This window comes from Pelophylax lessonae (assembly GCF_965119305.1).
Source record: "Pelophylax lessonae genome assembly, chromosome: 13".
NCBI classification, from domain to species: domain Eukaryota; kingdom Metazoa; phylum Chordata; class Amphibia; order Anura; family Ranidae; genus Pelophylax; species Pelophylax lessonae.
This window is the reverse complement of record NC_138780.1, coordinates 8,571,778-8,589,237: the sequence shown is the minus strand read 5'-3', so window position 1 is coordinate 8,589,237 and position 17,460 is coordinate 8,571,778. Positions and strand designations below refer to the sequence as shown.

The following is a 17,460-nucleotide window of genomic DNA, read 5'->3' as shown; positions in this document are numbered from 1 at the left end:
GAGTGACCTGCCTGTGTTCCTATCCAGCTAGTTCCTGTGTAAGCTGCTATATCTATTGGTCTTCGAGCCTGACTCCAGATCGTGACAACAGCATTTAAAAGTGTGTTGGTTTACTGGGAGACCTTACAACTTTTTAGAACAACAGAGTATCAAATTACGTAAGGTAAGGTAAGTATCATGATGGGCTTGGTGCTGGAAGAAGATGGTAGAGGATGGACACAACTCCAAGGCTTTGGTTTTCAAGGACTTGTTGGTTCCCTATAGCCAACCAAAAGGGTTACAAACAAATATCGCATACCATAGGGTTAAAATGGCATCTTTCCTTTTAAGGCGCGGTGCCCGCTGTGTCAGGTTATCTCCCAATCTCCAGTTAATAAGTAATTTTTATGAAGCTATGCCAGCCAATTTTGCTGCCATCTGGCTCTGGTTAGCTTGCGTTGTCATTAGTCATGTACCTGACATACGGGCCAAGAATCTGCTTACGGTCAACTGTTAAGGGTGGTGCTTGCTGGATCAGGGCTGTTGAGCAAACTCTGGAGGAGGAAGAGGTCACCCAAGGTACATGGGTGATGGGGAGAGATAGCGGTGCTACAAAATATATTACATATTGACATTCCGTGGGCAATGGACCTTCACCCTGCCAAACTGGCTTTCTCCATCTATGCTTAATAAGAGGTTTATATTGATCTGGATTGAAGGCTGTCTGGTTATCCGCGGGATAAAGCTGAAATTCGTTATCGGATTGAGCATGACATGAGCGTGGTTTAACCATTGGACCTCCGATGGATGTTTCATTTTTTTATTTTGTTAGTTTTTTTGTAGTACAAGGTTTAAACTGATGTTTTAATAAAAAAAAATATTTAAAGCTCAACTCATAACCACCTCCTCTCCGAAACTGTCCTCTGCCGTAATCTATTTCCGCCACTAGATGTCCTCATGGGTTGAATGATGCCCAGTGTCAGGAGCTATAGGTACTTTTTCCCCTGCCTACCAAGGTCATGTCATGGTCATATTTTAGGGGCCAGGTCTGCAGAATCCTAGGTAAAAGGGGGGGGGGGGTTGTGTGACTTGGAGGGAGCATGGGGAGGAGCCCAGAGTTGTGCTTTACCACAAGGTGCACCAATAACATTGGTTTTACAGAGCATTTTGGACTTTCTAAGGAGAGAGCACAGCACAGGTTTCTCCATCATCCACTTCAAGACCAGGCTTTTTCTGGCACTTTTTCCTTACACATTTTAATTAGTATTTTTTGCTATTTATAACCCCCCTGGAATTATAAACTTTTTAATTTATTTTTTTATAGTAGAGACCCTGGGGAATAAAATGGCAATTGCTGCAATTTTTTATGTCACGTAGTATTTGCGCAGTGGTTTTTTAAACGCAATTTTTTTTGTAAAAAATAAATTTTAATGGATTAAAAAAAAAAAAAAAACTCAAATATATACCTCAATTTTTTTTAAAAACTATGAAAGATGATGTTACAATGAGTAAATAGATACCTAGCATGTCACACTTTAAAAATGCGCATTCTCGTGAAATGGCGACAAACTACGGTACTTCAAAGTCTCCATAGGCTAAAAAAATTAAAATTTAAAATTGAAAATTAAAATTTTTTACAGATGACCTGTTTATAGTTACAGAGGAGGGCTAGTGATATAATTATTGCTCTCACTCTGACGTTCATGACGATACCTGTGTGGTATGAACACTCTTTACATATGCGGGTGCGACTTACGTATGTGTTCGCTTCTGTGCGGGAGCACGGAGGGATGGAGCACTTTCAATTTTTTCTTTTTTTTTTTTTTTTTTTTTTACAATTTTTTTTACAATTTTTTTTTTCATTTTTATTTATTTTTACACTGTCCCTTTAACTTTCTTTTTTTTTTTTATTCACTTTTACTCCTATTATAAACATCCTTTTTAAAATAAATAAGGGATGACAGGTCCTCTTTATGGGGAGATCTGGGGTAAAAAAAAAAACCCAAATCTCTTCTTTACCTTTTAAAAGCAAAAGCTTAAAAAAAACAAAAAAGAAAAAAGAAAAAAAATTTTTTTGATCTTGTGCGTAAAAATTTGTTTACTTCCACCCTGGACTGGAAGTGATGTCATTACGTTGCTCCGGTCCTCCAAGGCCATAGAGGTAATCAGAGATAATCTGGTCTCTGTTCGCCTCTATGGGATGGAGCGCTTTACATTTTTTTTTTTTCTTATTTTATTTTTTATTTTTACCTTGTCCCTTTAACTTTCTTTTTTTTTTTTTATTCACTTTTACTCCTATTATAAACATCCTTTTTAAAATAAATAAGGATGGCAGGTCCTCTTTATGGGGAGATCTGGGGTAAAAAAAAACCTAAATCTCTTCTTTACCTTTAAAAGCAAAAGCTTAAAAAAACAAAAAAGAAAAAAGAAAAAAAACATTTTTGATCTTGTGCGTAAAAAATTGTTTACTTCCACCCTGGACTGGAAGTGATGTCATCACATTGCTCCAGTCCTCCAAGGCCATAGAGGTAATCAGAGAAGATCTGGTCGCTGTCCGCCTCTGTGGGATGGAGCGCTTTAAAAAAAAAAAAATTCTTATTTTTTTTTTTTCACTGTCTCTTTGACTTTCTTTTTTTTAATCACTTTTACTTCTATTATAAACATCCTTTTTAATAGAAATAAGGATGAGAGGTCCTCTTTATGGGGAGATCTGGGGTCCAAAAGACCCCAAATCTCTTCTTTACCTTTAAAAGCAAAAGATTAAAAAGAAAAAAAAAAAAAATTTTGATCTTTTGCGTAAAAAATTGTTTACTTCCACCCTGACTGGAAGCGATGTCATGACGTTGCTCCGGTCCTCCAAGGCCACGGAGGTAATCAGAGACAATCTGGTCGCTGATCGCCTCTGTGGGATGGAGCGCTTTAATCTTTTTTTTTTTTATTATTATTTTTTTTTTTTTTACACTGTCCCTTTAACTTTCTTTTTTTTTTTAAATCACTTTTACTCCTATTATAAACATCCTTTTTAAAATAAATAAGGATGACAGGTGGGGATATCTGGGGTGAAAAAGACCCCGAAACTCTACTTTACCTTTAAAAGCAAAAACGTAAAAAAACAAAACAAAATTTAAAATAAAAAAATAAAAATGTTGATCTTTTGCTAAAAAAATGAATAAATAAATAAATAGTTTACTTCCACCCTGGACTGGAAGTGATGTCATGACGTTGCTCCGGTCCTCCAAGGCTATAGAGGTAATCAGAGACGATCTGGTCGCTGTTCGCCTCTGTGGGATGAAGCGCTTTAAATTTTTTTTTTTTCTTATTTTTTTTTTTTTTTTTACACTGTCCCTTTAACTTTCTTTTTTTTAATCACTTTTACTCCTATTATAAATGTCCTTTTTAATATAAATAAGGATGACAGGTTCTCTTTATGGGGAGATCTGGGGTCAAAAATACCCCCAAGTCTCTTCTTTACCTTTTAAAAGCAAAAGCTTAAAAAAAAAAAAAAATAAATAAATAAATAAAAATGTTAATCTTTTGCAAAAAAAAAAAAAAATAGTTATCTTCCACCCTGGACTGGAAGTGATGTCATGACGTTGCTCCAGTCCTCCAAGGCCATAGAGGTAATCAGAGACGATCTGGTCGCTGTTCGCCTCTGTGGGATGAAGCGCTTTAAATTTTTTTTTTTTCTTATTTTATTTTTTTTTTACACTGTCCCTTTAACGTTCTTTTTTTTTTAAATCACTTTTACTCCTATTATAAACGTCTTTTTTAATATAAATAAGAATGACAGGTCCTCTTTATGGGGAGATCTGTGGTCAAAAATGACCCCCAAGCCTTTACATTTAAAAGCAAAAGCGTAAAAAAAAACAAAAAATAAAAAAATAAAAATAAAAATGTTGATCTTTTGCAAAAAAAATAATTGTTTACTTCCACCCTGGACTGGAGGTGATGTCATGACGTTGCTCCAGTCCTCCAAGACCATAGAGGTAATCAGAGACGATCTGGCCTCTGTTCGCCTCTGTGACCACCTGGCGGCACCGTTGGATCGTTTCTCAGGCGCGGCATTTAAAAGGGTTAACTCCAGAAACACTGGCGAGTGGCGTGGAGGGGGGGGGGCTCCCGTGGGGGGCAGGGATGTGGGGGGTGCTTCTGAAAGCAATCCTGTGTCTAATTAGCCACTCGGACCGCTTTGATGAGAAAGCCAACTGCCAACTGAGGAAAAAAAATAAAAAATGCCGGGGTCATGGCTGATATCTTTAGCCATAACCCCGGTAAACCAGTTGCAAACCTGAAAAAAATGTATTGCGGTCGGTTACCATTTTTGTTTTTTTAACCATTTTTTACCATCTTTCTAATTTAATCTTCATACGGCCACATCTGAGTAGGGTTGGCAGGGTTGGCAGGGAAGGAGAGATTCATTTGCTCAGATGATCATTCGGTTGTGTAATCTAAACTGTTAAGTGCTTTTCAGCAAAGCAGTCAAGATTAGCTTGGTAGACATACAAAAAAAAAAAGCCTACAGCTCCACCTGCTGGCTGATAAAGTAAATTGGATATATATTCAGGTCACATTTCAGCTGCTGAAATTTGGCTCATACCATAAAAAATTGTGACATCCTTTCCTAACCCTGCAACTATTTCTATGCATGTCCTAGCCCCGCCCCCTACCACATGCCCAAACTCCATACACTTACTGCTGCCCCACCCCCTCTCTGCGTTTCGGTTCACTCACCCTGTAGCCCTTGAAGTTTTCAAACTTGGAGTCGAAGTGTTTCCGGCTGGCGTCTATGAGGATGGAGATGAGCTGCTTCTGTTCCTCGCTCAGCGACCCGACCTCCGCCACCCGCTGCGACCTCTGCAGGCGCTCCTGCTTCTTCCTCATTCGCAGCTCGCGCCGCGCCATCAGCGCCTCCTCCGACATGATCACTGCAAACAACAATCACCGTTAGGTTTATCAAATTCCATCACCGTTATCATTTGTGATGACAACGCTCACTCGCTGTATCTATAGAGGAGAAGCGTAGTCACCTTAGGACAGGAAGTGTTTTAGGACTACAGAACACCTCCCCGCCTTCTCCTCTCCACGGCTTAGAGGGGAGGTGTTCTGTAGTCCACAAAGTGAGCTGAGAACAATGTAACTGATAAAGGGGCAGTGGCATAGGTGTGCGCCCCAAAGCTCAAACACATATGTGTGTATACATGTGTATACGTTATATACTGATGTTGTCAGTAGCGCAATGGATGGTGTCGATAGTTTTTATTTTTAATTTTTACAATGGTATTTTTTAAAATTATTTCTTTTACATTTTTTTTAGGAGCCCCGTTAGGGGGCTTTGGTGAAACAGGGGCAATCTGTGCCACACAGGGTGATTAAGGTGTGCCCAAGCACACCTGGCACACCTATGGGCAGTGGAATTAGAGAGCCCAGGATGTTATTAGCTCACTGGATGTCTGGCAGGATCAACTGTATTTTATAAAGAAATGCTTTCACTGGTATATTTAAAGTACAACTAAAGGCAAGACTTAAAACCGACACCTGTCAGGTTTTTATTGCTGTCTGTGTCCCCTCTAGGGAGATTTGCCCTCTCTATTTCTCCTGATTACCATTATCATTAAAAGTATAAGCAAAAGAAAATCCCAAATGTTTGGTTGTCCCCAGAAAAGTAATAGAGGGGAAATCTTCCAATGGGGACACTAGTTCTGGTGATCTGTGTTTGATTGTAAATCATTGATTTAAAACAGAAAATGCTGCATTTGGCCAGTAGAGGGTGCTAACTATGGAAATTCCTATGTTACTTAGCGCCATCTAATGTTCAAATGTGGTAGTGACCATTTTAAGCCAATGTGCTGTTCGCATGTAAATTATTGATTTAATTTTTTGTTGAAAATGTATACTTTATTTTGCATAATAAAATACATTTTTGATTTAAAGTGTAACTAAAGGCAACACTTTTTTTTTTTTTTGGGGGCTAGAGTAAAGGAGGGTTATAACTCCTGTCAGTTTGTATTGCTGTCTGTGCCCCCGTTATGGAAACTCACCCTCTCTATTTGTTCTGTTTACCATTATAAGTGAAAGTAAAATAAAATCCCAAATTTTGGGTTGTCCCCAGAAAAGTAATAGAGGAGAAATCTTCCAATGGGGACGCTAGTTCTGGTGATCTGTGTTTGATTGTAAATCATTGATTTAAAACAGAAAATGCTGCATTTGGCCAGTAGAGGGCTCTAACTATGGAAATTCCTGTGTTACTTAGCGCCATCTAATGTCCAAATGTGGTAGTGACCATTTAAAACAATGTGCTAAATGCTGTTCACATGTAAATCATTGATTCAAAAGTGTACCTAAAGGGTTATATCCTCTGTCAGTTTTTATTGCTGTATGTGCCCCCCGTTATGGGGACTCCCCCTCTCTATTTGTTCTGTTTACCATTATAAATGAAAGTAAAAGAAAATCCCAAATGTTGGGTTGTCCCCAGAAAAGTAATAGAGAGGAAATCTTCCAATGGGGACACTAGTTCTGGTGACCTGTGTTTGATTGTAAATCATTGATTTAAAAAAGTAAATGCTGCATTTGACCAGTAGAGGGCGCTAACTGTAGAAATTCCTATGTTACTTAGCGCCATCTAATGTCCAAATGTGGTACTGTATTGATCATTTTAAACAAATATGCTGTTCACATGTAAATCATGGATTTAAAACAGAAAATGCTGCATTTGGCCAGTAGAGGGCGCTAACTATAGAAATTCCTATGTTACTTAGCGCCATCTAATGTCCAAATGTGGTAGTGACCATTTTAAACCAATGTGCTGTTCGCATGTAAATTACTGATTACATTTTTTGTTGAAAAGGTATACTTTATTTTGCATAAAAAAATAAATTTTTGATTTAAAGTTTAACTAAAGGCAACGCTTTTTTTTTTTTTTTTGCGTCACGCGACCGTGAAATTGTTAGAGAGTTAGAGAGCCTGGGACTTAAAAAAAAAAAAACCTGACACCTGACACTTTCGGGTCTGGGGCGCGCATGAGCGACCCGCTGCAATTGAACACAGCAGGAGCCAATCAGCGGACCCGGCGGATGCAATGTCATGAAGGGGGGGGGTAAATCTTCCGAAGCTGGGTAATTTGGCGAAAGGCTATGTGAATTCTTTATACATAAACCCCTTTAATTTCACCTTCCACATCGACTTTGATGCGATTCGCCAAAATGACGCAAATTTTTGGAAATCCGATTTCTGCCAAAATTTGGGGGAAAATAAAAACTGTAAATTTTTGTGGTCACCCGGAGAACACTTCAGTCTATCTGGTATTAGAGGAACGCTCTCATCACTTAGCGCTGGTATCAGAGCGCTCGGCCGTCCTTGACCAACGATAGACGCCATTGCCGCGTGCTGCTTGTTAACCCCCCCCCTGCTGAGTTGCAGACCCTTCCACCAATGTCAGAAGTCACAGCTGCCTTTAGTTCCGCGCCTGTGTAACCAAACGCCGAGCGACATAAATTCCATTGTTGTGTCCTGGATTAAACCCGGATTTAATATTAAACACATCAAGTTAAAATCAGAATATTAAACAAGCGCGAGTGCCGGCAGCAGGACGAAACGTGTTGATGTTTTCCATGTTCCTGCATTTCCTGCGGACTTCTGTCACAATTTCCTCCCCCTCCCCCCCCTCTCCTCCTCCTCTCTCCCATCGTCTTCCCCTGGGGGTCCCCGGAGGCTTTTTTTTTTTTTCAGGCCGCGTTAAGCTCCTAATCTTTCTATTCGCTGTCATCTCTGATGTTTACCGAAATGACATCAAAGGATTCGCAGGTATAAACATCGGCGGGAGGCGAACGGGCACTGGGGGCTATTTTTAGACTCGGAACGCGGGGCTTTGGCGTCTATTCTGGTCTGCGGGAAGAATATTGTTGTAGAAGGATCCAGTGCTGAGATCGTTCAATTTGTAACCAGTTGTTGTATCTCTGATGACTATTGGAAGGGTGGGTGATACCTGGACCCTATAGAGGTTGGGCGATACCTGGACCCTATAGAGGTTGGGGCGATACCTGGACCCTATAGAGGTTGGGTAATACCTGGACCCTATAGAGGTTGAGTAATACCTGGACCCTATAGAGGTTGGGCGATACCTGGACCCTATAGAGGTTGAGCAATACCTGGACCCTATAGAGGTTGGGCAATACCTGGACCCTATAGAGGTTGGGTGATACCTGGACCCTATAGAGGTTGAGTAATACCTGGACCCTATAAAGGTTGGGCGATACATGGACCCTATAGAGGTTGGGTGATACCTGGACCCTATAGAGGTTGAGCAATACCTGGACCCTATAGAGGTTGGGCTATACCTGGACCCTATAGAGGTTGGGTGATACCTGGACCCTATAGAGGTTGGGCGATACCTGGACCCTATAGAGGTTGGGCGATACCTGGACCCTATAGAGGTTGGGCGATACCTGGACCCTATAGAGGTTGGGTGATACCTGGACCCTATAGAGGTTGAGTAATACCTGGATCCTATAGAGGTTGGGCGATACCTGGACCCTATAGAGGTTGAGTAATACCTGGACCCTATAAAGGTTGGGCGATACATGGACCCTATAGAGGTTGGGTGATACCTGGACCCTATAGAGGTTGAGCAATACCTGGACCCTATAGAGGTTGGGCTATACCTGGACCCTATAGAGGTTGGGTGATGCCTGGACCCTATAGAGGTTGGGCGATACCTGGACCCTATAGAGGTTGGGCGATACCTGGACCCTATAGAGGTTGGGCGATACCTGGACCCTATAGAGGTTGGGTGATACCTGGACCCTATAGAGGTTGAGTAATACCTGGATCCTATAGAGGTTGGGCGATACCTAGACCCTATAGAGGTTGAGTGATACCTGGACCCTATAGAGGTTGGGCGATACCTGGACCCTATAGAGGTTGGGCGATACCTGGACCCTATAGAGGTTGGGCGATACCTGGACCCTATAGAGGTTGCGCAGGCAGTCCAACTCCTCCAGGATGGCACATCTATACGTGCCATTGACAGAAGGTTTGCACCACAGTTAGAATCACTCCCCTAGGCTCACATTTAACCCCTTGATCACCCACGGTGTTAACCCCTTCCCTGCCAGTGTCATTATTACAGTAACAGCGCATATTCTTTAGCACTGATTCCTGTAGTAATGTCACTGGTCCCCCCCAAAAGTGTCAAAAATGTCAGTTAGGGGTCCGATCAGTCCCCTGCAGTCACAGTCCAGCTAAAAATCGCAGATCGCCATTACTAGTAAAAAAAAAAAAAAAGTTGCTATACGACTGTTGTATTTTTCTCTTTTATGTTCCTAAATAAAGAATTTGAAAAAAAAAAAACAATAAAAATGACATAAATCTTTCCCGTAGTTTGTAGACGCGATAACTTTTGCGCAAACCAATCAAAATACGCTTATTGCGACTTTTTTTTTTTACCAAAAATATGTAGCAGAAAACAAATTGGCCTAAAATGTTAAAAAAATTAATTTTTATTTATTTATTTTTTTTTGGAAATGTTATATAGCAGAAGGTAAAAAATATAGTTTTTTTTTTTTTTTTTTTTCAGAATTGTCGCTCTTTTTTTGTTTATAGCACAAAAAATAAAAATCGCACATGTGATAAAATACCACCAAAAGAAAGCTCTATTTGTGGGGAAAAAAAAGGACATCAATTTTATTTGGGTACAGCGTCACACGACCGCGCAATTGTCCGTTAAAAATAACGCAGTGCCAAATCGCAAAATATGGCCTGGTCATTAAGGGGGGCAAATCCTCCCGGTCGAGAAGTGGTTAATATCAATGTACAAACATCGTACTGGTGACCTTAGCATAGGGAACCAACTTTTCAGTGAAAGGGAATAAAAAAGGACTTGCGGCCATTCGGTAGAATTAGAAGAAAAGCGATTCAACCTTAAATTGCGAAAAGGGTTCTTTAAAGTCAGAGCGGTAAGGATGTGGAATTCTCTTCCACAAGACGTGGTGTCAGCAGGGAGCATCGATAGTTTCAAAAAATGATTAGATGGGCGCATGCAGGGGTATACAATGTACAACATACAGGGGTATACAATGTACAACATGCAGGGGTGTACAATGTACAACGTGCAGGGGTATACAATGTACAACATACAGGGGTGTACAATGTACAACATACAGGGGTATACAATGTACAACATACAGGGGTATACAATGTACAACATGCAGGGGTATACAATGTACAACATGCAGTGCAGGGGTATACAATGTACAACATGCAGGGGTATACAATGTACAACATACAGGGGTATACAATGTACAACATACAGGGGTATACAATGTACAACATGCAGGGGTGTACAATGTACAACATACAGGGGTATACAATGTACAACATGCAGGGGTATACAATGTACAACATACAGGGGTATACAATGTACAACATGCAGGGTAGTACAATGTACAACGTGCAGGGGTGTACAATGTACAACATGCAGGGGTATACAATGTACAACATACAGGGGTATACAATGTACAACATACAGGGGTATACAATGTACAACATACAGGGTATACAATGTACAACATACAGGGGTATACAATGTACAACATGCAGGGGTATACAATGTACAACATGCAGGGGTATACAATGTACAACATACAGGGGTATACAATGTACAACATACAGGGGTATACAATGTACAACATGCAGGGGTATACAATGTACAACATGCAGGGGTATACAATGTACAACATACAGGGGTATACAATGTACAACATACAGGGGTATACAATGTACAACATACAGGGGTATACAATGTACAACATACAGGGGTATACAATGTACAACATGCAGGGGTGTACAATGTACAACGTGCAGGGGTATACAATGTACAACATACAGGGGTGTACAATGTACAACATACAGGGGTATACAATGTACAACATACAGGGGTATACAATGTACAACATGCAGGGGTGTACAATGTACAACATACAGGGGTGTACAATGTACAACATACAGGGGTATACAATGTACAACATACAGGGGTATACAATGTACAACATGCAGGGGTGTACAATGTACAACGTGCAGGGGTATACAATGTACAACATACAGGGGTGTACAATGTACAACATACAGGGGTATACAATGTACAACATACAGGGGTATACAATGTACAACATGCAGGGGTGTACAATGTACAACGTGCAGGGGTATACAATGTACAACATACAGGGGTGTACAATGTACAACATACAGGGGTATACAATGTACAACATACAGGGGTATACAATGTACAACATGCAGGGGTATACAATGTACAACATGCAGTGCAGGGGTATACAATGTACAACATACAGGGGTATACAATGTACAACATGCAGGGGTATACAATGTACAACATACAGGGGTATACAATGTACAACATGCAGGGTAGTACAATGTACAACGTGCAGGGGTGTACAATGTACAACATGCAGGGGTATACAATGTACAACATACAGGGGTATACAATGTACAACATACAGGGGTATACAATGTACAACATACAGGGTATACAATGTACAACATACAGGGGTATACAATGTACAACATGCAGGGGTATACAATGTACAACATACAGGGGTATACAATGTACAACATACAGGGGTATACAATGTACAACATGCAGGGGTATACAATGTACAACATGCAGGGGTATACAATGTACAACATACAGGGGTATACAATGTACAACATACAGGGGTATACAATGTACAACATACAGGGGTATACAATGTACAACATACAGGGGTATACAATGTACAACATGCAGGGGTATACAATGTACAACATACAGGGGTATACAATGTACAACATACAGGGGTATACAATGTACAACATACAGGGGTATACAATGTACAGCATACAGGGGTATACAATGTACAACATGCAGGGGTATACAATGTACAACATACAGGGGTATACAATGTACAACATACAGGGGTATACAATGTACAACATGCAGGGGTATACAATGTACAACATACAGGGGTATACAATGTACAACATACAGGGGTATACAATGTACAACATACAGGGGTATACAATGTACTAATGACATAAACATACACACACTCATCATTGGTTGAACTGGTGTCTTTTTTCACCCTCACTATGTAACATAAAAACGCACGTCGATGCAACGTGTCTATCAAAATACAAAAACCAAAAAAGGAAATATAAAAAGCCAGAAGTGATTCAACCAACCAGTACCAGGCACGTCACTTAGAAGGCTGCACATGTAACCAGAAGCCGCAGCCCCGCCTGGAAGCCCTGTGAAAAGCCTGCTGATTCCGGGCCAGCACTTAATTTAGGATTTAGATGACTAGGCGGACTTTAGCGGGGCTGCGGCATTGCCTGGACAGCATTAGCGGGCTCATCGATTGATGGAAGCGCCTGTTTAAACGTGAAGGTATAAGCGGCGGCGGCGGCTTTCTGGGATCTACAAATGGAGACCCTGGCGGCTCGGCAATCAATTTTCTAATGGACTGTCAGGGCTCGGCGTGTGCGGCTCGGCGGCCGGTGATTGCTCTGGGCCAAGGGGGCGGAATTTGCACTCCATTAAAAAGTGCTTACGGTTTAATGGTTCCATCTCAGATCTCCGAAATGTCAAGTAATGGGATTTGCCGCCAGGGAAAGGAATCACTGGAAATTTTTTTTTTTATAGGTCCCACTGGGGCCTGGAGAGGGAGCTTAAAGGGCCCCCAGAAGTGCCAGGACTAGGTCATCTAGCGCCCAGGGCTTTATCTTTGCAAATACAGCCTGCCTAGGAAACGCACACCCCTCCGGACTGACACCCACCCATCAAGGCTTTTTGATATTTGCGTAACCCCTCCCATTAATTCTATTTTTTGAGGATTAGGTTGACATGTGGGCATTATCTATGCAAATGTCAGACAACCCCATATGCATATTTTTAACCCTATTTTTAGCTGTTTGCCTGGAGTTCCCCATTAAGCATTCTTTAGTCTAAAATGACAGTTGGCACAGAACAATGGCCGTTACCTAAATGTCAGAATACCAGTGCTAAACACTCAGACTGTACTTACTGTCTCTCCTCATCCCCACGTCCAGGCACTTCTGAAGCCGACACGCCTGGCACCGTCTGCGCTTGGCTTTGGTGACCGGACAGGTCCGCGTGAACGGACAGGTAAACCTTAACCCTTTGCTCATGGAACGTCTGGGAGGAGTAAAAGAAAAAAATATTTATTGAGGGGATTGGGGGCTGCGAGTGGGCGGTCCCAGTATATTAGGATGTGGGGTCTTGGTGGGACCAATCCTTAAAGTGGGCGTAACGGGCAATCCCTACATATTAAGCGGTGGGGTCTTGGTGGGAGCAATTCATAAAGTTGGGGATAATGAGTGATCGCTACATATTAGGAGGTGGGGTCTTGGTGGGACCAATCCATAAAGTGGGCATGATGGGGGATCCCTACATATTAAGAGATGGGGTCTTGGTGGGAGCAATTCATAAAGTGGGGATAATGAGTGATCCCTACATACTAGGAGGTAGGGTCTTGGTGGGACCAATCATAAAATGGGCATGATGGGCGATGCCTACATAATAAGAGGTGGGGTCTTGGTGGGAGCAATGCATGAAGTGGTGATAATGAGTGATCCCTACATATTAGGAGGTGGGGTCTTGGTGGGACCAATAATAAAGTGGGCATGCTGGCCTGGGCAATCCCTACATTTTAGGAAGTGGGGTCTTGGTGGGACCAATCCATAAAGTGGGCATGATGGGCAATACCTACATGTTAAGAGGTGGGACCAATCCATAAAGTGGGCATGATGGGAGATCCCTACATATGAGGAGGTGGGGTTTTGGTGGGACCAATCATAAAGTGGGCATGTTGGGTGAGCCCTACCATATTAGAAAGTGGGGTCATGGTGGGACCAATCCGTATATTGGGCATGATGGGGGATGCATACATACATAAAGTTGGCATGCTGGGGGATCCCTACATTTTAGGAAGTAGGGTCTTGGTGGGACCAACCCGTATAGTGAGCATGATGGGAGATTCCTACATATTAGAAGGTGGGGTCTTGGTGGGACCAGTCCATAAAATGGGCATGATGGGCAATCCCTACATATTAAGAAGTGGGGTATTGGTGGTGCTAATCCATAAAGTAGGCATGATGGGAGATCCCTACATATTAGGAGGTAGGGTCTTGTTGGGACAAATCTATAAAGTAGCCATTATGGGCGATCCCTACATAATAATAGGTAGGGTCTTGGTGGGACCAATCTATAAAGTAGGCATGATGGGAGATCCCTACATATTAGAAGGTGGGGTCTTGGTGGGACCAATACATAAAATGGGCATGATGGGTGATCCCTATATATTAAGAAGTGGGGTCTTGGTGGGACTAATCCATAAAGTGGCCATTATGGGCGATCCCTACATATTAAGAGGTAGGGTCTTGGTGGGACCAATCTATTAAGTGGGCATGATGGGGGATACCTACATATTAAGAGGTGCGGTCTTGGTGGGACCAATCTATTAAGTGGGCATGATGGGGGATACCTACATATTAAGAGGTAGGGTCTTGGTGGGGCCAATCTATTAAGTGGGCATGATGGGGGATACCTACATATTAAGAGGTAGGGTCTTGGTGGGGCCAATCTATTAAGTGGGCATGATGGGAGATTCCTACATATTAAGAGATGGGGTCTTGGTGGGACCAATCCATAAAGTGGCCATAATAAGGGATACCTACATATTAAGAGGTAGGGTCTTGGTGGAACCAAACTATTAAGTGGGCATGATGGGTGATCCCTACATATTAAATGTTGGCAAGCATTACCTGAAGAATCCTTTGCAGCCCTCGCATGTCAGGACATGGAAGTGATAGCCATTAGCTCGATCACCACACACGGCACAGACCTTTTCCTCTCCATCAGGGTCCTCACTCTCTCCGGCCCTTAGGCTCAGGATGGATGTAGCCACAGAGCTGCAGCTGCTGTTACTGTCCTCCTCGAAGACTGAGTACATGGTGGGGCTCCAGTCTTCATGGCTATGGGACCCATCTAGGTCCTGGCTGTTCATCTCCGACTGCGAGAAGATAATCAAAAAGAAAAAATATGCATTTTTTAAAAATTAAACACTTAGGGTTCCTTCAAAGGTTGCTAGAGGTTTTCTGAGCAATGAGCAACTTTTGCTTCTCAGATAAGTAACCACTGATCTCAATGATCTTTTCAGGTAACTCTATTCTTTCCACTGACCCCCAATGTAAGGAACATTCTTCCCATTGACCACCAATGTAAGGAACATTCTTCCCACTGACCACCAATGTAAGGAGCATTCTTCCCACTGACTCCCAATGTAAGGAACATTCTTCCCATTGACCACCAATGTAAGGAACATTCTTCCCACTGACCACCAATGTAAGGAGCATTCTTCCCATTGACCACCAATGTAAGGAGCATTCTTCCCACTGACCACCAATGTAAGGAGCATTCTTCCCACTGACCACCAATATAAGGAGCATTCTTCCTACTGACCAACAATGTAAGGAGCATTCTTCCCACTGACCACCAATGTAAGGAGCATTCTTCCCACTGACCACCAATGTAAGGAACATTCTTCCCACTGACCACCAATGTAAGGAACATTCTTCCTACTGACCACCAATGTAAGGAACATTCTTCCCACTGATCACCAATGTAAGGAACATTCTTCCTACTGACCACCAATGTAAGGGACATTCTTCCCACTGAATACCAATGTAAGAAGAGTCGCCTTACGAATTGGAAATTTTGTCAATATGTGAGAACAAAGAGTCAATCTTCTTAACACTTGGGAAACAAATGAGCAACAGTGACAATTTGTGGGCAACTAATGGGAAATCATTACAATATGCAGGTAACATGAACCATTGTAACAGTACACAGGCAACAAATGGGCAACATTACAATTATCATTATACAATATGCCATGTTCCCTTTAATGAGGGTCCAACTTTGCCACTAGAAGGGGCCCAGCATAGATAAAGGAGCTTCCACAAACCTCAGGAGCCAATTAAAAGCCTGCTGCACCCTTTCTAGCCACCATAAATAGCCTAAAATTCTCCTCCCCCATTCCAAAGGAAAAATGTTACCAAAATTTCCAGATTTACGCAAATTTTCAATGCAGGAATATGCCATGTTCCCATTAATGAGGGTCCAACTTTGCCACTAGAAGGGGCCCAGCATAGATAAAGGAGCTTCCACAAACATCAGGAGCCATATAAAAGCCTGCTGCACCCTTTATAACCACCATAAATAGCCTAAAATTCTCCTCCCCCATTCCAAAGGAAAAATGTTACCAAAATTTCCAGATTTACGCAAATTTTCAATGCAGGAATATGCCATGTTCCCATTAATGAGGGTCCAACTTTGCCACTAGAAGGGGCCCAGCATAGATAAAGGAGCTTCCACAAACCTCAGGAGCCAATTAAAAGCCTGCTGCACCCTTTCTAGCCACCATAAATAGCCTAAAATTCTCCTCCCCCATTCCAAAGGAAAAATGTTACCAAAATTTCCAGATTTACGCAAATTTTCAATGCAGGAATATGCCATGTTCCCATTAATGAGGGTCCAACTTTGCCACTAGAAGGGGCCCAGCATAGATAAAGGAGCTTCCACAAACATCAGGAGCCATATAAAAGCCTGCTGCACCCTTTATAACCACCATAAATAGCCTAAAATTCTCCTCCCCCATTCCAAAGGAAAAATGTTACCAAAATTTCCAGATTTACGCAAATTTTCAATGCAGGAATATGCCATGTTCCCATTAATGAGGGTCCAACTTTGCCACAAGAAGGGGCCCAGCATAGATAAAGAAGCTTCCACAAACCTCAGGAGCCAATTAAAAGCCTGCTGCACCCTTTCTAACCACCATAAATAGCCTTTAATTCTCCTCCCCCATTGCAAATGAAAAATGTTACCAAAATTTCCAGATTTACGCAAATTTTCAATGCAGGCATATGCCATGTTCCCATTAATGAGGGTCCAACTTTGCCACTAGAAGGGGCCCAGCATAGATAAAAGAGCTTTCACAAACCTCAGGAGCCATTTAAAAGCCAGCTGCACTCTTTATAATCACCATAAATAGCCTTCAATTCTCCCCCACCCCATTGCAAGTGAAAAATGTTACAGAAATTTCCAGATTTACGCAAATTTTCAATGCAGGAAAACCCCTCAGATTTGTCCATCCCTAGCCACTGATTATTTCTTTCTTTTCTGTATCCTTCCAGTTTGCTGGATTCGGGAACCGTCCACTGTTTTGAATGTAGGACGGAGGTGCAGGTGGCCATCGGCGGGGTGCGTACATTGGGAAGTGGCCTTGGTGTCAATCCATATGTCTGTTTTTAGCTCATGCTATTTGTGGCATAACTGGGTAAACATTTACTACAATCAATGTTTACATCGGTCTGTGCCGTGACCTTTAGTCCCAGTTGTGGCTAAACAAGATC

The 17,460-nt window shown here is 41.9% G+C and overlaps 1 protein-coding gene across 3 annotated transcripts in view; it reads right to left on the bottom strand.

Annotated features, from left to right (window-relative positions):
• The window catches only part of NR1I3 (nuclear receptor subfamily 1 group I member 3), a 60,992-nt gene that overhangs the window by 11,523 nt on the left and 32,009 nt on the right, over positions 1-17,460 (bottom strand). For all 3 annotated transcript variants that reach the window (XM_082242541.1, XM_082242543.1, XM_082242542.1), the window contains exons 2-4: positions 14,812-15,059; positions 13,053-13,183; positions 4,711-4,904 (exon numbers count right to left, since the gene is read on the bottom strand). In XM_082242541.1, the coding sequence (XP_082098667.1) occupies positions 4,711-4,904; positions 13,053-13,183; positions 14,812-15,053 (567 nt within the window). In that variant the 5' untranslated portion in view covers positions 15,054-15,059. The remainder of the gene's footprint in view (positions 1-4,710; positions 4,905-13,052; positions 13,184-14,811; positions 15,060-17,460) is intronic.